This window comes from Prunus dulcis, chromosome 8 (genome assembly GCF_902201215.1).
Source record: "Prunus dulcis chromosome 8, ALMONDv2, whole genome shotgun sequence".
Lineage (NCBI taxonomy): Eukaryota > Viridiplantae > Streptophyta > Magnoliopsida > Rosales > Rosaceae > Prunus > Prunus dulcis.
In genome coordinates, this window is record NC_047657.1 from 15,392,731 (window position 1) to 15,418,448 (window position 25,718).

General features: G+C 36.6%; 3 protein-coding genes across 3 annotated transcripts in view; 2 read left to right on the forward strand and 1 right to left on the reverse strand.

Annotated features, from left to right (window-relative positions):
- Nucleotides 1–10,693: 10,693 nt before the first annotated feature.
- Nucleotides 10,694–14,177, reverse strand: LOC117612184 (protein HIGH CHLOROPHYLL FLUORESCENCE PHENOTYPE 244, chloroplastic). The gene is made up of 8 exons (XM_034340942.1): nucleotides 13,908–14,177; nucleotides 13,577–13,812; nucleotides 13,297–13,395; nucleotides 12,608–12,802; nucleotides 12,035–12,127; nucleotides 11,846–11,941; nucleotides 11,352–11,492; nucleotides 10,694–11,206 (listed from the first exon to the last, which is right to left on the reverse strand). Exons 1-8 carry the CDS (start codon nucleotides 14,083–14,085, stop codon nucleotides 11,030–11,032), a joined length of 1,215 nt encoding a protein of 404 aa, XP_034196833.1. The 5' UTR covers nucleotides 14,086–14,177; the 3' UTR covers nucleotides 10,694–11,029.
- Nucleotides 14,178–18,427: 4,250 nt separating this feature from the next.
- The window catches only part of LOC117636484 (TMV resistance protein N-like), an 11,096-nt gene continuing 3,805 nt past the window's right edge, over nucleotides 18,428–25,718 (forward strand). The window contains exon 1 of the mRNA XM_034370997.1: nucleotides 18,428–18,653. Coding sequence (XP_034226888.1) covers nucleotides 18,595–18,653 — 59 coding nt within the window. The 5' untranslated portion in view covers nucleotides 18,428–18,594. The remainder of the gene's footprint in view (nucleotides 18,654–25,718) is intronic.
- LOC117636387 (TMV resistance protein N-like) overlaps nucleotides 23,475–25,718 on the forward strand; it is a 3,893-nt gene continuing 1,649 nt past the window's right edge. Inside the window, exons 1-3 of the mRNA XM_034370862.1 lie at nucleotides 23,475–24,318; nucleotides 24,416–25,562; nucleotides 25,690–25,716. Of these exons, the coding sequence (XP_034226753.1) occupies nucleotides 23,738–24,318; nucleotides 24,416–25,562; nucleotides 25,690–25,716 (1,755 nt within the window). The 5' untranslated portion in view covers nucleotides 23,475–23,737. The remainder of the gene's footprint in view (nucleotides 24,319–24,415; nucleotides 25,563–25,689; nucleotides 25,717–25,718) is intronic.

Below are 25,718 nucleotides of genomic sequence, written 5' to 3' on the forward strand. Positions count from 1 at the left end.
AAAATAAAATTGTGAGCTGGGTTGGCATCTCAGAGATAGCAGCATCATTCACACAAAAGGCTAGGCTAGGAAGGTTAGTTAAAGGTTAAAAGAAGACTGGGACCATATAACAATGAATTCCAATTTCATTCAAGGCTCATGAAACCTTGTGCTTTGTACCAATGTGTCAAAGTAAACAAATAACCAAAACTCAGCACTCCAAAAGAGAACCCAATTTGCAAGCCAGTGTCTAACCAGCAACAATTTCCCTCTCTTTTTTAATCATCTTTTTTCCAAATTCTATGACCTTATGGTACTTGATAAACAGTACTTGTATTTAGAATTAAATTAAAAGATTAATTGTGTTTAGATGTGTTTAGTAGATGTCCACAAAAAGTGCATAAACTAGCACTTTACTAAGATTTCATAATTGCTAAGGGAGCATATATGATGCTTCTATTTTGAATGTTATGTCCCTCTTAAAGATCAGGAGGACTTGGATTTCATTTCCAAAAGAGTGTGGTGGTTGAAACTTCAAGAGGGTAGTTTCTGTGTTGTGTAACTTTTGTTTACTACCAAATGTAAATAGATTCTAAAGCTTAAATTTTATTTTTATGTCTTATTTTTCGAGTAACTTTTGATTATATCGCGTGGTTAGTGCACCGTCCAATAGACGTAGGATCTGTGGAATATTTCAGATACAGCCAACCACATGTCATAAAAAGCAATGTAGTAAGTTAGAGAATAATTTCACATGTCCTATGTGCACATCTGATGTACCCGAAACATATAAAAATTTGCCCTAATTTTCCTTTTAATCCTTTCCTAAAAATCTGTTTTCCATCTAATAATCTTTCTTCACTTTGAAGAATCTTCTTTTTTTGGGTTTTTTTTTTCTTTTAAAATTCAAACCCACCCCCCCCGGACAAAAGTTTCCATCAGAATGTTTATAATTCCTTACTATAAATGCTTCAATTGCATATGCATGCTGGATATGCCGTAACAAGGAAAACCCTTTTCCAAGGAGAAGAAGAGGAATAAAATTTTGCTAAATTTTGGTTGTACCTAATTGGAATTGGGAGGTGAAAAGTTGTGGTCTAGTTGAGAATACTATTTTAAAAAAAATCAAATATAATAATCTCATAATTTATCATTCTGATTCTGCATCAAAAAGAAACTGCTCACAGAGACTACTATAAAAGGTAAGACTGTCACTGTGGGAGCCAAAACCCAAATATTATATAATATAACATATATATGTATTTTTGTATGAGTAAAATCACTTCAAAACATGGGCATTTTGGTCAAATCATTGAGTCTAATTTGTAGACTTTTGAAATAATTAAGCAAAACGGTGTTTGGTCTCCCTTTACATTTCTAGGATTTTAAGGATCGAGAAAGAAAAAAATTATATGTCAAAGACGATTTTCATAAAGTCACAATCATGCATTGACCTCCTTCTTCTTCTTTCTTGCAAATAAAATAGTGTCAAGCAGACGTGTTCAACTGGGTTAATACTTTGATATATCTGTATTGGAGCCTTGTCGGAGAAATCCAGAAGCAACCTTCCTTGGACTTGGACGCATTGTTCTCCAATTGGCTTCACCACAACCCACCTAGTTTTCCCCATCATTTTCCTTGTCTTTCCCAACCCAGTTTATGTGCTCCAAATCTGAACAAGAATCTCAAAGCTAACAAAGTATGGTATGAGAAAGTCGTTACACGTTAGTCATATTATCAGACTACATGTAAATTGAAGTAATAATCTAATCTAACGACATAACATATCAGATTATCTAGAAAAATAACATTACTTCGGGACAATGATTCTGAATAGATAATACCAATATTTTTCTTTGTTTTCAAGGATAGCAACTTAATTAAACAAATTGGTAATACCTTTTCTTCTCAAAAACCAAAAGCTCTTTGATTTGGAATATTCAAATTCCAACCCACGAGTGCACGTGCGGAAGGGTTGGTCCAAGACGGAAACTATAAATTATAAGGCCAAGACATTGGCCTAAAATACCCAAAAGGTGATTCCATTCCATGTCAGACTTATAAATTTTATGTATAAAAAAAGAAGAAGAAAAAAAGATGATTTCATGCATTAAATTATTTATAGGAAATTATTTATAAAAATCCTAATGAGACACCTTGTGGCATTTTTTTTTGGGTGCAGTGACCTGTCTTCCCTTTTTATGAATTCTATTTTAAATATACATATTTAAAAAAAAATTATATCATACATCATACTTGAATCTTGATCTAGAATTTAATATATTATAATTATGTAGTGCTAGCAATTTTTTTTTTTTCTTGTCGTTTAATCATATACTTCCTAGTGAGCACAATGAACAGGTTAGTGGCCAACTAGCAATGATGGAAGGTTGCTCAAAACCCAGTTGGAATTTGGTTATCAAAAGTTCATCTCAATTCGTTCATGATTGGAAGATCGAGTGCAACAGACTTATTTTGAAATGCAAATTACATTTCTTATATTAAATGAACCAACTCTAAAGAAAAGAAAAGAGTATTACTATGTTTAACGAAACAGATTCCAAATTTTGTATGGCTATATAATGTAATTGTACTTTATTTTGTTTTGAGTGTTTGGATACAAATCATGGATGAAAATGAGCATAATCTTGCATCAGAACCACAATAATCTATTACTTAAAAACAGGTGGTACGTTACTAATTAAACCGATTGTTTCGAGATAAAATCTCATTAAGTTAAAGTATATTCTCAAATAATTGAATAAGAGGAAACATGAAATGAACTGTAGGGTGCTTCAATCTTGTCAAGATAATCCATTTGCCCAACCAAATGTGCTCTTGACTATTTTACTAACACATGGCCAGTCGACTCGCCTGAACTTTACGTCCCTATCAATCAAAATGAATGATCAAATGATACAACCTTAGAACGTGGCTTTTCAAAGTGCCATCCAATGTGGGGAATTGACATTGTTTTAGGATAAAAATATAAAATATAAAGAATCTTAGGTCCTATTTTTCTAAGCTTGTATGATTATTTGCTTAAATTTCCTCATCTATTTGGTTCATATAGTCGTATACATAATCGAGATGGAGAGGGAAAGAATTGCAGAAAGCTATAGCCTAGAGATATCCATTCTATTCAAAAGTTGTTGAACATAAAGAGTTTTGAAAATAAGAGCAATTTACTAGAGGAAGGAAGCTCCTTGTAATAACTTTTTTTTATGGTGGTTTATCTACTGCTTCTAGTTTATCCTTTTTTTCTTCTTCAAGTTTCCAAAAGTTAAAAGTACAATAGGGGTAGATGGGACTGGGAGCAATGCAACATCATTGATCCACAATCATTGAAGTTGCTTATTAGAAATGGGGAAAGAGATGGTTATTTACACGCTTAGTCAAGAAAAAAGAACCGTAGAAAATGTTATTTCAATTTTTACGGTAAACTGTTTACATCATGTTATATTGTTTGATTATGAATATGAACTATTAATCAAACATAGCGCATATACTCATTGCTTTCTCCCAAACTTAAATTCTTTGTCTTAATTATTAATTTGAAGTAGCATCTCATCTCAGCTCTTTTTTTTTTTTCTTCTTTCCCTTTTGGGTTTAGTAACTAGCTAATTGAGAATAATGAGCTTAAAAACTTAAATATCTGAGAGAGAACATTGATAGCTTGGCTTTATCACTAAAGTGCTCATGTGGGGACTATGATCTACATGTTCATCAGGTACTGGCAGAATTTAATTCCACTTGAGCACCTAATATTTCCGGCCCCACCTTGTTATTATTCGATTTAAGTACCTAATCTTAATATGTTCTTGCTGCTAATGGACCACTAATTACATAGGATAATTTTTTCTTATTGATTTTTTTCCTAGCTTCGCTAGGCAATGAAGCAGAATGATGATGACAAGAGATTAACTAGGACTATGTCTTTTCTATTCAATAGATTTACCATTCAGTTGTCAATACATGGAACAATCGTCCAGCCATGATTGTGCAGTAAACATGCATACATGTGAAGAACAGAGTCAGAACCGGCTCTCAGATTTTGAGAAATTTTGTGCGAAATTTAAGACAAATAATATATATTATTTAAATTTTGGAGTCAAGTGTGGGTAATGTACAATGACACCACTTGCACACTTTCTGGTACCAACTCTAAATAAAATGTAAAATTAAAAATTAAAAAGCCAACACAGACGTAACGATTCCTAACAATTGATGAATGTGAAATTAACAATGCATTAACGGTTAGAATCCACCCACCTATGAGCGACCGATTGACTGTATCTTTTGTTTCAACCGAGGTAGCTCCGTCTCAAACTTTATTCACCGTGCTGGCGTGTATGTAATGTATCTTTTGGGATTAATTTCTTTGCTTTGGTCACTAGTTACCTTAGTCCACACTTCAAGACAAAGTAAAGAGAAGGGGGTCAAAGGCCATGATTGCGGAATCGTACCAACCAAGCATTAACAACGCCATAGCATTATGATGACATACTACTATAATGTGTCGTTTTCACGTACTTACGCCATAATACCATGTCGTTTTCACTTACTTACGCAATGTTTCAAAGCTTTACGTATCCAGTCCAGGGTTTGCTTTTCTTTCCAGTCTAGTTACGTTGAGATCCGACAGTTCGAAGCTTTACATCTCTCAACTATCACAAACTCCAAAATCACTTCTTCTCACGACCAAAAGAAAGCCTTGTTGTGAGCCATCACCAAAACCCACAACCCATTTCAAACATCCACTCCTTTCACAACTCCAACACAACACTGAATTCCTTCCTACGTACTACCTACCAGATGGGATTAAGCTTTTTATTGGTGGGGAGGCGGCAAATTAGTTCTCCTTTATCACCGTTGGCATACAATTATGTGCATTTTTCTTTGACTATGTGTCTATCTATGTCATCGAATTGTACATGTTAGATTACATAATATGAGAGATTAGACATGTGATTCTATAGTAACGACATGTGGTACCCTTTTGACTTGCGGGTTTCTTCATGGGGGTTAGGGCTTTGCACATTGGTTTCATTCACATCCCCTATCATGATCGTCCTATAAGAATTAATTCAATGGTAAAGCTGGTCCATTAGGCTTGGTCAAAAATGGGGTCTTCATTTCAATATTTCATGGCAAGATCATTGCAGTGCGCACCTTTTTAATGGATTTGACATGAAACATAAAACAAAACAAATAAATATTTTAATCAAATTTATCTTTGAGACCAAAATAATAAATAAATCCAATTAAGTCGAAGTGCCTAGTTTTAATTGCATTAAATCATATTGAAATTCAGAAGAAAAAAAAGAATCAATTGAATGGATTGGATCTTATCATGTAGCAAGAGATAGATGATAATCTTTGTTTTCTAAAAATTATATATATTTACTTTCTATGTTATTTCCTCAAGCAATCGATACTAATATTAAATTAGATACATGTACTGGCAAGGTTGAGGATCAAATAGTATTTCTTGGTATGTATTGTAATCGTATAGTATTGCATTTGCCTTGACTCGCATATACGGAGCATGTGAGAAGGAGCAACGCCAACTTCTTTCGGCTGTTGAATCTTCTCGCAGGACTTGCTGTGGGTACGGGAAGATGGGTGGAGTGGAGTTGATGCACAGTTGGAAGGGCACTTTTATCACTAAAAAAAAAAATGGTTTTCACGATGAAAAAATTCGCTCGGATATACAATAATTTGTTGGGAAAGAACAACTTTAGTCGAGAAAGATCTATCCCGAAATAATTCGCTGGGAAAGACCTATTTTGAAAATTTCACCGATAAAGATATATCCGATAAATTTTGTTGAGAGAGGCCAAATTTCACTGAGATAGATCTATCTCAAAAAAGTTCGCAGGGAAAGACCTATTTCACAAACTTTTGCTGAGAAAGACCTATTTCACAAACTTTCGCCGGAAAAGATCTATCACAATCCAGTTTGTTGGGACAGATCAAGTTTTGCCGGGAGAGATAAAAATTTGCCGGGAAAATCTTGAGGCAAGAAAGAAAAAAGCTAGGCTTCACCCAATCTTCCAATCAAAATCTTACACTCATACCCTTAAAAGGTTGGGAATTTCAAGAAACAATCCCTATAAAATTAATCTACCCCGATAAAATTCGCCGGAAAGCACACCGTTTTTGATAAAAGTAAAAGGAGCCAATGAAAGTATCTATCTTTGCTTGAATGGTAACAGAGAAAAGTTACGGCACAATTACATGTTCATGCTCAGTACAAAACACATTCACACTGAAATAAAGTGGTAAAGAGAGCATGATTGGCTCCTTCCATGCAAAAATTAATTTGGTGGAGGCAGCAAGCAACACTAGTTGAAATTTAAAAGAACATTTGCAGAAACATCCTCAAACTTACATTGAATAACAGTAGAAACCCCCCCAATTAGATGGTATTGGCAATTAAGCCAAGCTACAGAAAACATTTTCATTTTCTTCTCTCTCTCTCTCTCTCTCTCTCCTCTGAATTGCAGAAAGAATCCAATGTGGTAGCTGCACATACTGGAATTATTGGCTCATCACGCATCTGCAGCAGACAAACACAAGCAAAAGGGTTGGTACTTAATAATATTTATATGCCTTTTGTCCTTTAGTTTAATTATGCATGCTTAGTTTTGAAGGATCAAATCATCCGTTGATGTGCGTGATGGATTTTGTTGATCATTTACACAATAATTACCAGCCTTAATTCTCTAGCAATCATCATCAATAATATTGAACCCGAGGCTATATCTGTAATTATATATAATTATTCAAAAGGTTCTGTCTCCAATACGAGTACTCCAATCCAACCCTACTAATGTCTTTTTGTGGTGTACTGGTTGTACATACCACGTGCCATGAACGTGGACAAAAAGTTATTATAAGTAAAGTAAAATTTGGCTTCCAAAAATGTTTATATTTTTTAAAATTTAGCATCATGTCTACGAACCGAGCTTAATATTAAAACATGAAACAAAAGTGCAACGGTCGGATATCTCACCTCTCAGTCTCAGTTCAGCCTTTGATCATACGTAAAGGTGTTTTCTTTTTATAAAAAATTTAGCAAGTTATGTTGTCTGACTTTTAATTTAGGACTCTTTTTCTTAGAATTTTCTCTAAGAGTATTTAGAATTTTCGCGATGATTAATCTTTTGTTAAATAGATAAAAGGTATTATGTTTGAGGAAATATATGATTGGTTAGGCAAATGGAATTACCTTAACTTTTGTCATCTGTATGACATTAATAACCCAACATCTTTTGTCTAACATCAGCAATGATTTGACAAGCTTGCAAGATCTTCAACATTTATGGCAGAAGCCAAAGAGCATTTCAAACAAAGTGAACAAAGTTGACCAATTTGAACATCGTGAAATGAAAATGCTTCGTTTTGAAACTACCACGCTCTCTTCTTGGTTGACATTATTTTTTGTGAGTCACCCTTTTCTACAACAATCCCTTCAATTTCAGCGGCCTTCTGTGTGGCATTTTCGTATACATACACATACATATGGGGAGCAGAGTTTTACAGAGATATAGTACATCGCAGATCAGTTTGTAAGCACATGAAGAAGTATTATCCTCCTGTCTTCTTCCTTCATGTGAAAATTAAATAAGAAAAAGCCACCTGTGATTTGATGAAAAGTGACTCAGCTGATTCAGAGGGTCAACAATCACTTTCACTTTCTCTCTGAAACCCCTCCATTCATTCACGTTGGGGAGGCAAACTGCCATGAAATCTTGTTGAAGAACAGAAGAATGTTAGGCCCTTTGCCACTTTTAAGGTCTTCCCATTTGTTTAATCAAAACATATATATCTAATCTTTAAAAACACAAAGTTTGAAGTCAAATAAAGGATCAAGTGAGAATATGCACACTGCCCTACCAATCTTTAAAGCCTGGTGTTGGGGAACTTTGTGCAGGGGTTTCTGATTGAGGATCTCCTTTAAAATTTCTTCCACTCAGCACACACATTCATAGTGAAGAGGTATAAATCATGATATTCTTATAGAAGTAAGGGAAAGTTCAAGAACAACTGTAGAACCCCAAATTCCAAAATCCATGTAAACTACTAGGAGGATGTGAGGGGGTGACAATTTTCATGCCACTGCAGTGCTACACCGACTGCACTTGAAATTGTGGGTCTAATAGTAAAAGGACACTTAATGGGCTTAGCTGGACCCATTAGATACACCACATAAAAGAAGGCAAATGGGGACCATTTCTGCATCCCAATTACACAAAATAATGATATCAAATAATACTAAGATTTTCAACTAGCCTAGGCTATTTTGCCCTATTTGGCCCCAAATTAAACTGAGCACATCAATTATTTGTACCATATTTGGGCTTAGAAATTAATCTAGAAATTCTTAATGATCGGTTCAGATGTTACAAATCTTTCGTAAAGTGATAGGTACCGTCTAGTTCAAATGACGAAAGCGATTTGACTTCTCTATTTTTTGGGTCGAAAGGAAAACTTTATTTGACATATGCATAAAATTTGAGATAAAATTTACAATCTGATTGAATTGTGTGCTTGGTTTTTGTACTTAATTAGCAAAGGGATTTTGTTAATTTTTGTTGCAGTCAATTTTGGTTTCTATAATCTGTGATTGTTGGGTAGCTACCTGGAAATTGTAATAAGAATCATTTTCGAGATTTCTGGACAAAAACAGACAACCATATGGAGCAGGGAATGAGTCCCATCCTAGTGGTTTATTCACTCTAAAACTCCAAAAGAGAAAAAGGGGAAATAAGGAAAAGACAGCCAAAAAGGAAATGACCCAGCTCTATAATTGCCTGTCCTTTGCTTTATATATACTACTTGAGAATTGAGAGATTGATTTATACAGGTGAGACAGAAACGGTAAGAAGTGAAAACAAAAAGAAAATATGTGTGTATAATAATGCACATTCATAATTGTAATGATAATAAGAGTGAGTGACATTCCACCTTTACAAAATCATTATTATTTTTGATGGATTTGTCTAATTACATCAAATGATTTTTTGTAAATTGATTATTTTTTCCTTTATTTCTTTAAATGTCGTGTGTTTTTAAATACGTAACATGAACGTGATCCGTTTCTTAACCCTAAATCGTGAATTTTCGATTGAAGATCTGTCTAATGTCACAACATCTTGTCACACCTACATATTTAAGGTGGCCAAAAAAACTTTGGTTTTTGTAGGACTACATCACAGGCACTAGATTGGTTGTCTAACTGAAAAAAAGGCTCATGGCCCTCTTTATCTTTAGTTCTTTGACCAGTAGGTTGAGATGGAAACTCAAAAGTTCAAAAGAACACAAGCACGCACGCCCACATGCAAGCAATAGAAGAAGAAACAGCACCAGTAAGAAACAAAACCCAAATGAAAATAATTCATACACCATTAACTTCTCACAGAATAGGAAAAAAATTAAATACCACAATGCACTGACACAGGTACTTTTTTTTTTTTGGACCACTCAAGAATTAATGGTGGGTGTGATGAGGAAGGTAGCCTTTCAAAGGTGGGTGCTTTGATGGATTTATGATTGGCCCCCTTCCAAGCTAAAACCTGCAACTCTCAAATACCATCAATTAGCTATTCACTTCTCAAAAGCAAAAAAAAAAAAAAAAAAAAAAAAAAAAAAAAAAAAAAAAAAAAAAAAAACACCCAAATCATCTTTTCAGTCCATATATACTTCATGGATTGTCTCCCAGTGGCGCCTACATGGCTTGTGTTTTGAAACCCACTTCTGTCATTACCAAAACTTTACAAAGTTTGAAGATTGTTTGCAGAACACAGAGATGGGAGCTACTTCCATGCACCTCTGTTTCAATCATTGTATGATAATCCATGAAATGGTATTTTGAGATGATGACTTAAAAGGATAATTTTTTTAGGGTTCTTCAAATGTAGGCCATGTCACGTGTAGAAACAAACGCTCTTAATCACTTGAGTTACAAATACAAATGAATATTTATAAAAAAAATAAATAAATTTTAAAAAGTTTCTTTGTCTTCCTTTAGGGCTTGAAATTTGAAATTGTGAGGACAAAGGTGGGGGAAAAGACATGTTACATGTGACAAAAGTTTAACTTATTTGAGAAATTAACTAGACTACTAGTGACTCAAATCAAAACTCATATGAAAAGCAACTTTGATAATACAAGGATGGTTTAGATTGGCCCACCTAGTAATAATCATTCTAACTTTTAATGTAACGTAGAATAGGGAGGAGCGTAGAGATTCCTCAACCACCACCTAAATTGCCACTTTGAGCCTACATTCACTCTCTCATCTATCTATCATTGAAAGAAGAAGTAGGGCAAAAACCAGTAACAGAGTCAACACTAGACTCAAATCTTCACTGGGGTCTTGCTCTCAGGTTCCTCAATTTTCGCCATTTAAAAAAAAAATAAAAAAATCTTTGATTCTATTTTCTCCAATACATACTTTCACAAACACCAGCAGCCAAAGTAAGTGTGTGCGCATATTAGGAGAAAACCAAGGGATATGTGAACCCATAAAAACATTGGGCAGATCTTGCAATAAGTAGCAAGGTTTGAGCATGGCCCTTGGACCCATTTTGTGAAAATAATCCAAACACATAATATTGGGTCTAAACTATATGAAAGAGAGAAATTGGGCCTCATGGTTCTTAGGGAGATATTGCAATTTATGAATATATATAATACATTTTGATGATCATGAAATCAGAGGTACTGAGATTTCTATTTTCATTTGGCAAAAAGGAAAAGCTTACATCTTGATGTTACAACAAAGTAGGCCTCGAACACTATGATTTGAGATGCAGAAATTTGAAAGCATCTCATCCAAATTTTTGCTCTCTAATTGAGTACATAAAGAAGCAAAAATATGGAGATGCTACAAGAACTATGTGAACAATAGAACACAAAAGAAGGAAAGGGGATGCAGGAAAAACCCAATTCAAGTGTAATACCTCTGCATGAGTGTTATCAGGTATCATCAGACTTGTCGATACATAAATGGCTTCATTTACAATTATACAATGCTCCTTTTTCAAAAGTAAATGTCAGACTGCTTGGATTGTGCTTTGAGATCTTTCAACTTCTTCAAAATGTTGGTGAAATAGTCCTGCAGATATTTCTCGAGTGTGACTATGTCTTTTCCGTCAACACCAAGAAGACTAAATGTCTCGTTCATTGGAACAGAGAAAACAGTATCACTTGAAAGAACCTACAAATTCCAAAGAGATTATATTCAGGCTCCAAATGTTGCAAACCAACAATTACAAAGCTGCAGTGCAAAAGCCATCAAGAATATAACAACTCACTTTCACATAAATAAAATAAGCGTCAAAAGGCAAAACATAAGAACTTACCTCTGAAAATGCCAATCTATCAGCAACATCATTTGTCCACTCAAAAAGCCTAGTCAGCTGACGGGTTACTCTCAAGACAGAGACTGGGACTGTAGTTACATTTGCCTCTTGCCCCGCAAACCTTTCACACAATGTTATTACCTAAAAGCAAAAAGGCACTTTAAGAAAACCCTGCACCTTGTTTCATAGAAATAGCTCAAAAAATTATCTTCTATTCTCTATTTCTTAAGAATATAAATGAGTGCTGCTAATATAAATAGGAGATCATAGGGTGTACTCACTTAATTTTAGGGCTTAGCACACTCATTTATATTTATTCCAAGTTTTGGGATAGATACGTAATCTTTTGGTCAATTTGGTAATAATGGTGTGAGGTACAATCGCTGTTGGAGGAAAGAACAATTATATACTGTACAAATTAGAGGAGGAATGAACAATAAAGGGTCTGATGGTGGTAAATATTCTGTCTGATGGTGGTAAATATTCTTACTCACCTCTTGGGTTGTCCATGCTCGAGGGCCAGCAAATGTGAGAAGCTTCCCATTGACTTTCTCATTTCTTAAAGCTACAAAGGTCAGGCGAGCTACATCCTAATACAAAATTAATGTATTCAGACACCATGTGTAGAGGTAATATAAAATGTGTATTCAATCATCAGGGAAACAATCTAGCATATAACCAACCTGAGTGTCCATGTACGCAATTCTTGTGGGGGCATCTGTCCCCCAAACTGATTTCTCTTCTAATATAGGTACCGCATACTGCCCAATAATCCCCTGAGAAGTGAAAAAGAAAAGATAAACTTTTGCACTTACTACTAACATCAAAATAGATATTCACAACCTAACACAAGAAACCATAACTATGGAACGATAGCGTACATGATTATGATTGTTTTTATGAAATCATGTCCCTGGCTAGATTCTCTTCAGAGCATATGGACAATTCTCCATGTATATACATATACCGTTTCAGTGTGTGTGTGTGTGTGTGTGTGTGTGTGTGTGTGCGCGCGCTTGTATGCAAAGGTCTGTCAAGTAATTGAATGATATTTAGACATGCTACTTGTTATCATTCTATCTAAATTAACTGTTCTTTCTGATAAAGAAAGTAAATGGCGGGTTGGAGGAGTATCATATGAGAGTAATAAGAAGATAAGGAAATTGATTTGAAACATCGAGCCGACAGGTGAAGCACAAACTTGGTTATGCCAGTAACTAAGAGGAAGTCCAAGTTTCAATTTGAGTGACACTTACTTGCATGAATCCACATAAACGAATTATAACGTGATTTAGGCCTGAATCCTGGAGAAACTTTTCAGTGCAATACTTGATCTCCATAAGGGGAACTTCGGGATGCTTGTCACAGTTGTGGATGGAATAGAATACAAATTTTTGGATTCCCATTGCTTTTGCACATTGTATAAGAGCAACTTTTCCTTCCCAATCTACCTAAACATAAAAAATGGTCAGAGAAGAACAAAAATACCGGACACGTTATTAAGTTTGATCATATTTCTGCAATGGATAAAATAGCCCTCATAATCGCCAAGGACCTTGAAATGGAATATGTATACAAGAATCTCTCAACAAATTTCTGGATTCACTGTGACCATTTATTGAACGGTTACACTTTTTTCAATTTTTCTTTTTCAGTTTCTTTATTGAACAAGGATAAACACAAAAACACAACTTATTGCTGCAAAAAAAAAAAAAAAACAGAAGCAAGTCCATTTGACAATGTCACAACACTGTAAAGCAAGTAGGAAAGGAGCTGTAGACAATGACATCCTTTGCTCGAATGTAATGAACTAACTGCTCATCCTATGATCAATGGTAGCCTCAAAAGATGATCTACAGTTGGGAATTAATTTCTAGGCTGATTTAATCTGTTTCTATTGACGAGCAAAGAAACAATTAACTGACAACTAACTGTAGAAACTTACCGTTTTGATGGGCTCCTCCGGACGGCCAGTGGCACAATCAATGACAGTATGAATACCAACCAAAGTTGCAGGTATGGTCTCTGGTTTGCTAAGGTCTGCCTGTTCACCACAATTTTACATCACACATTCAGCAACAAAGGACTTGAATGTCAAAGAAGCAAAACAAATTGTCAAACCAAATATCCCTGATAGTAAGGAAAAAATAAGAACCCAAATAGAACTCAAACTATAAACAATAATTTAGAGTGAAAATTTAGAATTGAAGGGAAGTTGTATTTACATTGACAACAGTAGCACCCCAATCTCTGAGGAAGTCAGCAGGGGCTGGTCTAGGCCTAACCAGGCACCTAACATCATAGCCTTCATCTAATGCTCTTCTCACAATCTGCCTACCCAAAGTCCCAGTGGCACCAACCACTAGAATACTGGTTGGCCTCACAGGCGTCCCTGGAGCAAGATTCACAGCCCCAACCCCTGCCCTGGCTGTACATCTAACTAAACGCCGCGTATTAGTCCCTGCACACACAAAATAAAAAATGGGTTCTTTTCAATTTTGTAAAAAGAGCGGCAAAAATTAAAGCTTGCCCATTAGAAGTACAAAGATGACGAACCTATACTGGTGGAGAAGGAAGAAGAAGAAGATGATGAAGAAGGAAGGAGATGGTCGGGAGCTAAAGTACGGCACCATGAGAATGAGCTCTGATACGCCGCCGTTCTGGAGTCATTATGATGATGGAGTTTGCCGGGTGTTGCCAGCTGGGTGGGAAGCCTCCAAGCCATTGCTGCCATATTTTTGAAGCTCTCTGTGTCTCCCTGTGGCTGACTGGCAGACTCGTTTTCTTCTACAGAGAGAGAAAGGAGCAATGGATCCCAATGGTGCCACGTCCTTCTCCAAAGTGGATTACGATTTTCTACAACTTGTCACAACTTTTGGTGGACTCGATCCGACCCGACGGCCCATAAGCATAGGTTTTTGTTACTAGGCCGGTTCAAGCTAAAGCCCAATGTTGCAGACGACGGACTTGGTTGAGAGAGAGAGAGAGGAGAAGTTCTTTGCGTTAAGAAAGTCACTAGGAAACTTGTTTGCGTTAAGAGCAACTCCACCTATTTGTCCTTAGCCATGACAAGGAGGGAGTTAGGGCAGCCACTATTTATGTGAATAGTAGTTGCCCTTACAAATAGTATTTTGTGTTTCTACCCATTCTTATTGCCATGGCTAAGGGCAATTACTATTCATTTTTTTGTTTTTTTCACAAATTTTTTAATGAAAATAATTAATTTGGATAATATTTTCGGATAAGATTTCTGGGTTCACAGGTGTTAAGACGATTCATAATCGGATAAAATTTCCGAATAAGATTTTTGGAATTCAAAATTCAAATACATTTTCGGGTTCAAATTTCAGATGAATTTCAAAATTCAAAATTAAGATAAATTTGGGTTTGAATTTCGGATGAATTTCAAATTTCACATAAGATTTTCATCCAATCAAATCAAGCCACATGACATGTCTATCTTGCCAAAATTTTCTATAAAACCAGAGGCTCAGCTCATACCTCTCACACCACATCTTTCTATATTTTCATTTCTCATAGTTTAGAATTCATACTCCATTCATTCGCAATGGAAGATTTTAGGAGATGCTTGGAGAGGCAAGAGAGAGAAACAAATGAGAGAACCGTAGATGAAATCAATGAGTTGCAGAGACAAGTCGATGAACAAGTTGTCATAGCAGTGGCTTTGCAAGATGAAGAGAACCAAGGTTGTCGTCGTGGTTCACAAGTCGGCCGCCGCCGGAATGTGGACATACATAGGCATTCTCGGGGTAAAAATCTTTTGGAAAATTAATTTATCCCAACTTCTTTATACTCTGATGTTGATTTTCGCAGGCGATTTAGAATGCAACCCCATTTGTTCAATAAAGTCATGCATGATATTTGCAATTATGATGCATACTTTGTTCAAAAGTGTGATGCTGCTAGGATTTTGGGGCTTCTTCCGGAGCAAAAGCTTACAGCTGTTATACGAATGTTGGCGTATGGAGTATCTGCTGATCAGGTGGATGAGATTGCCCGGATGGGAAAGTCCATTACGTTGGAGGCTTTGATAAGATTTTGTCAAGCAGTTGAAACTCTGTACACTAGGGACTACCTGTGTAGACTTACTCACAGAGATCTCCAAAGGCTTCTACAAAAAGCCGAAGCTCGAGGATTTCCAGGAATGATTGGTAGGATCGATTGCATGCACTGGCAATGGAAGAATTGCCCAACTGTCTTGCAAGGTGATTACGGAAATAGAAAAGGCCAAAAAAGTATCATCCATGAAGCCGTTGCTGGCTTCGACACATGGGTTTGTCATGCCTTCTTTGGAGTTGCCAGATCCCAAAATGACCTCAACGTGCTGGGTCAATCCCCCGGTCTTCAACGATGTATTGAGAGGTCAGGGCCCCAATATCACCTATCAAGTCAACAATACAGTGTACTAAACGGGGTATTATCTAGCTGACGGCATCTACCTGAGGTGGACCACTTTTGTCAAATCCATTCCGAATCCCTGATCCCAGAAGCAAAAATTATTTGCTACTTATCAAGAAGGATACAAGAAAGATGTCGAAAGGTGTTTTGGCATCCTTCAAGCTCGGTGGTTAATTATTCGAGGTGCGGCCCGTATGTTTGATGAGGAGATCCTCAGAAGCATTATGATGACTTGCATCATCCTCCATAATATGATTGTGGAGGATGAGTACGATTATGATGCTTTAGAGGTATATGAACCGAATCCAATGAACACGGCCTTCACACGGATTTATGAAAGGCCCATGGGGACAAGTGGAGAACAGTTTGAGCCTGAACCGTTGGTGAGAGATGGTCGTTTGATGACCCAGATGATAGATCGATATACAGAGATGCAATCTTCGTATATTCATGAAATGCGTCAAGTTGACTTGATAGAGCATCTATGGGCGGTGAAAGGCAATGAAGATGAATGATGGAGCATAGATGCTTTGGTTATGTTTTATTTAGTTATGGTTAGGTTGTGTTGTTTTATTTATTTATTATGGTTTGGTTGTGGTTTGTTATTTTTATTGTGCCTTGTTTATAGTTTTTTTATATTTTAATTTTGTTTTGTTTGAAGTATGAAATATGTTGAATAAAAAGGTATTTTATTGAATGCTTTGTTTCTGCTCCATTTCAATTCTTATGCCGTTTTGCCTTGCAATTTCCTCCAAAAACTTTGAATTATTATTGCTTGAATTACCCGCTTTCTTTACCTTTGCGGCCTTTCGGCCAATGGGCCTCGGCTCCTTTTCGATGGGTGAGTCTTGACTCATAGGGGAATCGAGAGGTGAATCCAATGTAATTGAATCACGGAGTGGCGTCTCGTTTAACACAACGGCTGGACCCGTCGGAATAATTATGAAGCGTTTGCAATATTTTACCACCTCCCAACATTCATGACGGTTGAAACTTTTTTTGCCACCCCCATTTGCACCGAACCACATCTGTGCTTGAATCATCTATTTAACAAAAAAATGGAAATGCAATAAATATTTAAAATATATTGGATATGCAAGTAAAAAAAAAAAAGGAAATGCAACTAACCTTACAAATAAATTAGAAGTGCAACAAAAATTAAGAAACAATTGGAAATGCAAGAAATATTAACAACATATTGAAAATGCAAGAAATATTAACAAAATATTTAAAATGAAAGAAATATTAACAAAATATTTAAAATGCAAGAAATATTAACAAAATATTTAAAATGCAATAAATATTAACAAAATATTTAAAATGTAAGAAATATTAACAAAATATTGAAAATGCAATAAATATTAACAAAATATATATATTAGGAGATTAAACTTAATAAAACAAAACTTATAAAATACTTACCTCGTTAGTACGATTTCCCCTGCTTTTATAGTTGTCCATCGCTTTTGCCAAGGCATCTCTCCATTTTCCCAACTCTTTATTGAGAATTTTTTACCTACTAGATAATGTCATCTCCGTGCGAGTAGACCCCAGAATTTTTTCACAAAATTCGGCATGAATTTTTTTCCACATATGAAAAAATTTCATCTCATTGCCGTCGGGACAATGACAAATTTGGAGCCAAGCCTCACACAAGGAAACATCTTCCATGGTGTTCCAAACCCCTCCGGTTTCGATACAAGAAACCATAAAAATAAAAAATAAAAATACAAGGTGAAAGAGAGGAAAATGTTGAGTAAAGAGTGAATAATAGTAGAAGTATAATGAAATGTATAAGGATTGGTGTTGAAAGTGAAGGGTATTGATAGGTATTTATAAAAAATAAAAAAAAATCAGAATTTTTTAGAATATTTTTAAAAAATTTCAATTTTTTTTCTTCATAGTTTTATTGCCCAAAAAATGCCAGCCTTTGGATTGGATTCAGAGAAGCTGATTGGAGCGCTGGGGCCGTGACACGTGGCTTCTTCCAGTTGGAGCTGACATCAGCGCGACGCAAGCGCTGACGTCACAACACGCGGGCTTCATCTAGGGCTGAACTAGCCTTCGGACCAGCCCGACTTGGTGGGATCCACTCCCAATCCGAACTTTTTTTGAATAAGTGATGAAGATTATTACCATATAGTCCTGATCTTTTGGACTAAAGGAGTCCAAAAGATTTATAGTAACTCATCGTTGAATGTAAATTCAACGGTTTACGCACTATTGCACTGATTTTAAGAATTTTTTGAATCATTTAATTAATATCAAACGATGAGTGATTTGACAAAGTGATTTAATCTAAACTTGAGTCTTTGTTATTTTTTTATTTATTTATATAATACTCAATAGCGGACAGTGGAATGAATAGAAGAAATACATCATTAGGAAATTTCCTTGCATTAGGATGCTTTATTTCTTGGTTTGAATGCACGAAAGTTCTTAGTCAAATCTCCTTCACTTTACTTTTTTATCTTTTAATCTCTATTGATCGTTTGTGCTTTTTTATCTTCAAAAGCAGAAGTTTGTACGTAAAGCGTGTTAGGGGGGGGTCCCATGTGCCCTTTCCTTTGTTCAGTTCAGTGTATGAATGCTTGAATTTTTGTCCACCGACAGTGCTTGCCTAATTATTCCACTTGTCTTTTTCCTGGATCGTTTTGTAGCAATTGTTTTGTAAAGCAACTGCTTTCTTTTCTCTTTCTTTCTAAACTGCTTAATTAAACCCATCCATCATCTACAATATAAGATTTTCTTTCTTCTTCAAGTTTTCATCTCAAATATCAGATTTGCTTTCATTACAGCTCCAGGTGCATTCAGAGAAACAGATATGGACTCCACTTCTTTTGTTGCTGCTGTTGATACTGATATCCCCCCTCTTCAAGAAAAGTATGATGTGTTTATTAGCTTCAGAGGTGAGGACACACGCGACGTTTTTACCAGCCATCTTCACAAGGCTTTACTTGGGAAGAAAATTGAGACCTACATGGATTACAGACTGGAGAAAGGAGACGACATTGGACCTGCCCTTCTAGAAGCAATCGAGAAATCGAAAATTGCACTGGTCATTTTCTCAAAAGACTATGCTTCTTCCACTTGGTGTTTGAAAGAACTTGTGCATATACTTGGATGCAAGAAAAGCCATGGACAGATTGTTATACCCATTTTTTATTGCATAGATCCATCACATGTACGAAAACAGCAGGGAACTTGTGCACTTGAAGATCGTCCACTTAAGCGCAGTAGGGATGAGGTGGCCAACTGGAGGGCTGCTTTGGAGGAAGCAGCCAATATGTCTGGGTGTCATTATTCCAGCAGAACAGGGTAACTAACTCTCTAATTTGTATCAATTTCTACTTTTTATTATTTCATTCATACTGTACTCATACTATTGTTTGTCTTTCGTAACGTTATTTGCCAGGAGGACAGAGGCCGATTTTGTTGAGGAAGTTGTCCAAGATGTTTTGACCAAATTGAATCGGGAATCGTCAAGTGATTTGAGGGGCCTGTTTGGAATTCAAAGGAAAATTGAGAAAATTGAGTCGTTATTATGCTTGGATACACCAGGTGTTTGCTGTGTAGGTATTTGGGGCATGGGTGGTATTGGCAAGACCACCCTCGCTGATGCTGTATTTCACAGGCACTCCTCTAAATTTGAAGTTTGTTGTTTTCTTGCAAATGTCAGGGAGAAATCAGAAAAAACGGATGGACTAAATGAGTTGCGAAATACACTTGTTCGTGAATTATTGAAGGATAAAGATGTAAATATCAACACTCCGTCTATTCCACCTCATATTCAAGATAGGCTCAGGCGTACAAAGGCGTTCATTGTTCTTGATGACGTGAATGCTCGAGAACACCTAGAAGTTCTTGTTGGTGATGATGATCGGTTTTGCCAAGGAAGTCGAATCATGGTAACTGCTAGAGATAAAGGCCTGCTTGAGCAAAAAATTGACCATGAAAAGATATACAATGTTGAGGGATTAGGTTCTGATGAAGCTCTTGAGCTCTTTCACTCGCATGCTTTTGGAAATAAGTCTCCAACAACAGATTACAATGAGTTGTCAAGAGAGGTGGTGGATTATATTAAGGGCATTCCATTAGCTCTTAAAGTTATGGGGTCCTTATTCCATCGTTGCAAGCGCAAACAAGAGTGGGAAGTGCAATGGAACAAATTGAAACAATTTCCAAGCGAAGAAATCGAGAAAGTGTTGAGAACTAAGTTACAATGGATTAGAAGAAAATGAGAAGGGGATATTTCTTGATATAGCATGTTTTTATAAAGGCTATTTTAGGAAAGATGTAGAATGTTAGATAGTTGTGATTGCTTTGGGGAAGTGGGAATCAATGATCTTATTGATAGGTCTCTCATATCAATTTCACAAGATACGAATGTGAAAGAGGCATACTCAGGACGGATAGTAGAGATGCAGTCAGTAGAACGGATAGAGATGCATGATTTGGTGCAGGAAATGGGTAGGGCAATTGCTCGAAAACAAGGCAGTAGGTTGTTTAATGCAGATGATGTCTATAAAGCGTTGACAAATAACCAGGTACGTAGTAATATTCACATTTACAATAAACAAGTCAGATTATTCCTACAAATGTAATTTAATAATCGGAGTCCCAATATTGGTTCATCGTATTAGGTTTAGGTTTTAAGCCATAATGCGATTTTGGCCAATCCGACCGTCCGTTTCGGACCAAATTCGCAGAACATGGTTTCCGCTCTATGAGAAACCTTCCGGGAAGCTCAGATTGGCCATCGGAGATCGTGGACCTCACGGGTCCCGGGTCGGCCGATTTGACAGTTTATTGCTTAGCTAAGCGTCGGACCTTCCAAAACTGGTCCAAGCGTCGGAAAAAAGGCTATTGTGGGCATAGGAGTAACTTGGGATGAGATGCACGTATTTCTAGGAGCCGGGGGCAGGGTGTTTAGTTGAATTCTTTTATTCAACAGTTTATTAATTTAATCTTTATGGGTAATCAGGCACCAGGAGCCCGACAGGACACCGAAGAAAACCTCAAGAGGTCCAACTAGCTCGGATCATCTGTGAGTGGACTTTCTTTCATGAATTCTTTTATATAAATAAGTTATATGGAGAATTTCTATAAGTAAGATTTCATAAGCGATGTTATATAGATTTTATATAAATAAGTTTTATAAATGAGTTTATATTGATTTTATATAAATGAGTTTTTATAAATGAGTTTATTCGAATAAATTTCCTTATTTGATATTGAGTAAGTTTTATTATGGTTCCGAACACGATTATTATAGTAATAGTTCAATAAGTTGGTGCTGCTTATTTACGAGTTATAGAAACAGAGTTTGAGTTTCGAATCAGTTGAGACCGCAGCACGATTTGAGTTTTACAGTTATTATTCAGATATTTCTTTTTAAAGGAATTTATTTTAAAACCACCTCGTACCCGTTTTTTTTTTATGGTGATTACCCAGAGTCGGACCGATGTCTACGGACATCCAGTCTGATTATAGTTCAGTCAGTGCACTTGACTTTGCCTCACGAATTTCGGGGACGCTCGGACCGTGAGTGCCAGGATTTGCGGCTCGGCAGACTTGGTGTCCCGAGACCTGCCAGAATTGCGGCTCGGCTGACTCTGTGTCCCCGAGACCTGCCAGGATTGCGGATCAGGCTGACTACGGTCCCCTGCATCCTGCCAGAGCGACTCGAGCTGACTTGGTGTCATCGAGGAATCTGCCGGCGGGACAAGCTGATCATAGTCCCCTGATTTCGCCAGTTTGCGGCTCGGGTGGACTGCGTGGCGCCCGAGACCTGCCAGGGAATTGACGGATAAGACAGGGGTACAAATAGGTGGTATTTTCAAAGGATTTTGGTTTTACCATTATTTAATTATGACTTTCAGATATTTTACATCAGTTTCTCCGATTTTTCAGGCATTAATACATTTATACAGTTTGTTCAGTTATACAAAGTTTGAGTACAGTGCTCATATACACATTTGATTTTAGTATTTTATACAACCTTGCTTTCAGTGCTTTTGAATAAAATTAATCGAGTTTGATTATGATTTACATGGCATGATTTGAGTTCAGTAAGCTTAAATGGAAGGTGCGTATTTAGTTATTTAATAATTTCTATAGAGGGGGTTATTTTGAATATTAAACTGTTTTCAAAAATGCTTATGTTGGTCCACTCACATCTTCAAACTGTTTTCACCCCCAGGCTGTAGGCGTACGCTGAATCCACCACCGGGCCAATCATAGTTTCCGCGCCAAGGTAAAGTTTTGCAGAAAATCCTTGCAACCTTGAAAACCCTAGAAAATGCTCTGATATCTTGTTGAACATAAGGAACTGAGGTTGGAATCTGTTGGTTGACTTAGTCTGGCTGTTGGTAGGATTTCTGAGACTGTTTGGCAGGTGGAAGACTTTGGGTATGGTCAAAATAGAGGGGAGACTCTGCCGAATTTTCGGCAGAAGTCGGAAGAAAATTTTAAAAGAATTGTGTAAGAAAAGGGTAAAAAGGTCATTTGTGCCCGACATTCGCCAGGTGTCGGACACGCACAGGAATCGGCTCGGTTTCCAAAGCGGAAATTGGGTCGGGTCCTGTCATATGGAATGGCGTAGACTCGACGAATAATCTGCTGACACATGTATCTTTTTAAAAATAAAATAAAATAAAAATATTCGGTCCGATCCGATTTTTAGCTGTTTGAAGGGAATAAAAACCGGTCCAACCCGGTTTAAGTATAAAAACCGAAATAATAGAGAAATCAAAGCTTTCGATAATCATTTCCTCAAAAAACTACGCTTCTTCCACTTGGTGTCTGGATGAACTTGTGCATATTCTAGAATGCAAGGGAAGAGGTGGTGGCGATGGCGGTGAAGGTGGAGGTGGTAGTGGTGGTGATGAAGGTGGAGGTGGTGGTTGTGGTGGTGGTGATGGTAATGGTGGAGGAGGTATTTAAGTTATATTTTTCCAATTCGTCTCTAAAATTTGTCTAAAAATATAATTTAAAGAACCCATTATAGATACTCTTAAAAATCTAAACTAGATACCTCTATATTTTAATTTCATTGAAATCATTAAAATTCGTCAAAAGTTTGAACTGAATGCCCCCTAAACTTTGGGTGATTTATAGGACAAAATTTAAAATAAAAAAGAAGCTCTAGTGGTTGTAATATGGACCCAACAAGAAAATAGAAAAGTAGAAGTTTGTACGTAAAACGCGTAAATTGAGGGGCCTATTATATAACGTGTTGTCGCTCCCACTAGTATTGAACTCAATAAAAATCAACAGAACTTTGTACGTAAAGCATTTAAAGAGGGGGTCATTGTGCTGCCGCTGCCATGTGCCCTTTTCTTTCTTCAGTGTGAATGCTTGAATTTTTGTCTACCGACACTGAATGCTTGAATTTTTGTACAATTGCTAAACTAATTAAAATATGATCTAGCTTACCAACCAACTGCTTCTCTTTCCATAACATTTAAAGCTGGGTTGTGTGGCCAGTCATGCAGAAAGGGACGAGGACATTGTGATGAAAGTGAAAATTGATGGGGGTGTGCGTAGTGGCGTTCTTGAATCTTGGTTTGAATGCACGAAAGTTCTTTAGTCAAATCTCCTTGACTTTACTTTTTTATATTTTAATTTCTATTGATCGTTTGTACTTTTTTTATCTTCAAAAGCAAAAGTTTGTACGTAAAGCGTGTAAGGGGGGGTCCCATGTGCCCTTTCCTTTGTTCAGTGTATGAATGCTTGAATTTTTGTCCACCGACAGTGCTTGCCTAATTATTCCACTTGTCTTTTTCCTGGATCGTTTTGTAGCAATTGTTTTGTAAAGCAACTGCTTTCTTTTCTCTTTCTTTCTAAACTGCTTAATTAAACCCATCCATCATCTACAATATAAGATTTTCTTTCTTCTTCAAGTTTTCATCTCAAATATCAGATTTGCTTTCATTACAGCTCCAGGTGCATTCAGAGAAACGGATATGGAATCCATTGAGTTTTTTCAAGTTTTCATCACAATCATCATGACTCTGTTCTACAGCTACTTCAGATCATTAACGTCTTCTTCTTCTTCTTCTTCTGCTGCTGCTGCTGCTGATACTGATATCCCCCCTGTTAAAAATAAGTACGATGTGTTTCTTAGTTTCAGAGGTGAGGACACGCGCGATGCTTTTACCAGCCATCTTCACAAGGCTTTACTTGGGAAGAACATCGACACCTACATAGATAACAGGCTCGAGAGAGGAGATGAAATTGCTCCTACCCTTCTAGAAGCAATCGAGAAATCGAAACTTGCACTAGTCATTTTCTCAAAAGACTATGCTTCTTCCACATGGTGTTTGAAAGAACTTGTGCAAATACTTGGATGCAAGAAAAGCCATGGACAGATTGTTATACCCATTTTTTATCGCATAGATCCATCACATGTACGAAAACAGCAGGGAACTTATGCACTTGAAGATCGTCCACTTAAGCGCAGCAGTAGGGATGAGGTGGCCAACTGGAGGGCTGCTTTGGAGGAAGCAGCCAATATGTCTGGTTTTCATTATTCCAGCAGAACAGGGTAACTAACTCTCTAATTCCAGCCAATTTCTACTTTTTATTATTTGATTCATACTGTACTCATACTATTGTTTGTCTTTCGTAACGATATTTGCCAGGAGGACAGAGGCCGATTTTGTTGAGGAAGTTGTCCAAGATGTTTTGACCAAATTGAATCGGGAATCGTCAAGTGATTTGAGGGGCCTGTTTGGAATTCAAAGGAAAATTGAGAAAATTGAGTCGTTATTATGCTTGGATACACCAGGTGTTTGCTGTGTAGGTATTTGGGGCATGGGTGGTATTGGCAAGACCACCCTCGCTGATGCTGTATTTCATAGGCACTCCTCTAAATTTGAAGCTGCTTGTTTTCTTGCAAATGTCAGGGAGAACTCAGAACAAACGAATGGACTACATCAGTTGCGAAATACACTTGTTCGTGAATTATTGAAGGATAAAGATGTAAATATCAACACTGAGTCTATTCCACCTCATATTCAAGATAGGCTCAGGCGTACGAAGGCGCTCATTGTTCTTGATGATGTGAATGCTCCAAAACAACTAGAATATCTTGTTGGTGATGATGATCGGTTTTGCCAAGGAAGTCGAATCATTATAACTGCTAGAGATAAAGGCCTACTTGAGCAAAAAGTTGACCAAGAAAAGATATACAGTGTTGAGGGATTAGGTTCTGATGAAGCTCTTGAGCTCTTTCACTCGCATGCTTTTGGAAATAAGTCCCCAACAACAGATTACACTGAGTTGTCAAGAGAGGTGGTGGATTATATTAAGGGCATTCCATTAGCTCTTAAAGTTATGGGGTCCTCATTCCGTCGTTGCAAGAGCAAACAAGAGTGGGAAGTTCAATGGAAAAAAGTGAAACAATTTCCAAACGAAGAAATCGATCAAGTGTTGAGAATAAGTTACGATGGATTAGGAAAAAATGAGAAGGAGATATTTCTTGATATAGCATGTTTTCATAAAGGCTATTTGAGGAAAGATGTAGAAATAATTTTAGATAGTTGTGATTGCTTTGGGGAAGTGGGAATCAATGATCTTATTGATAGGTCTCTCATATCAATTTCACAAGATATGAGGTTTAAAAAATTGGGAGAGGCATCCTCAGGAGGACAGATAGTAGAGATGCAGTCAGTAGAACGGATAGAGATGCATGATTTGGTGCAGGAAATGGGTAGGGCAATTGCTCGAAAACAAGGCAGTAGGTTGTTTAATGCAGATGATGTCTATAAAGCGTTGACAAATAACCAGGTACGTAGTAATATTCACATTTACAATAAACAAGTCAGATTATTCCTACAAATGTAATTTTGATTAAACTTTTTTTTTTTTTTTTGGGTATATTATATTCACATTTATATTTACTCTTGATTGTCTGAGAGATGGACATGTTCAAGCCATATCCTT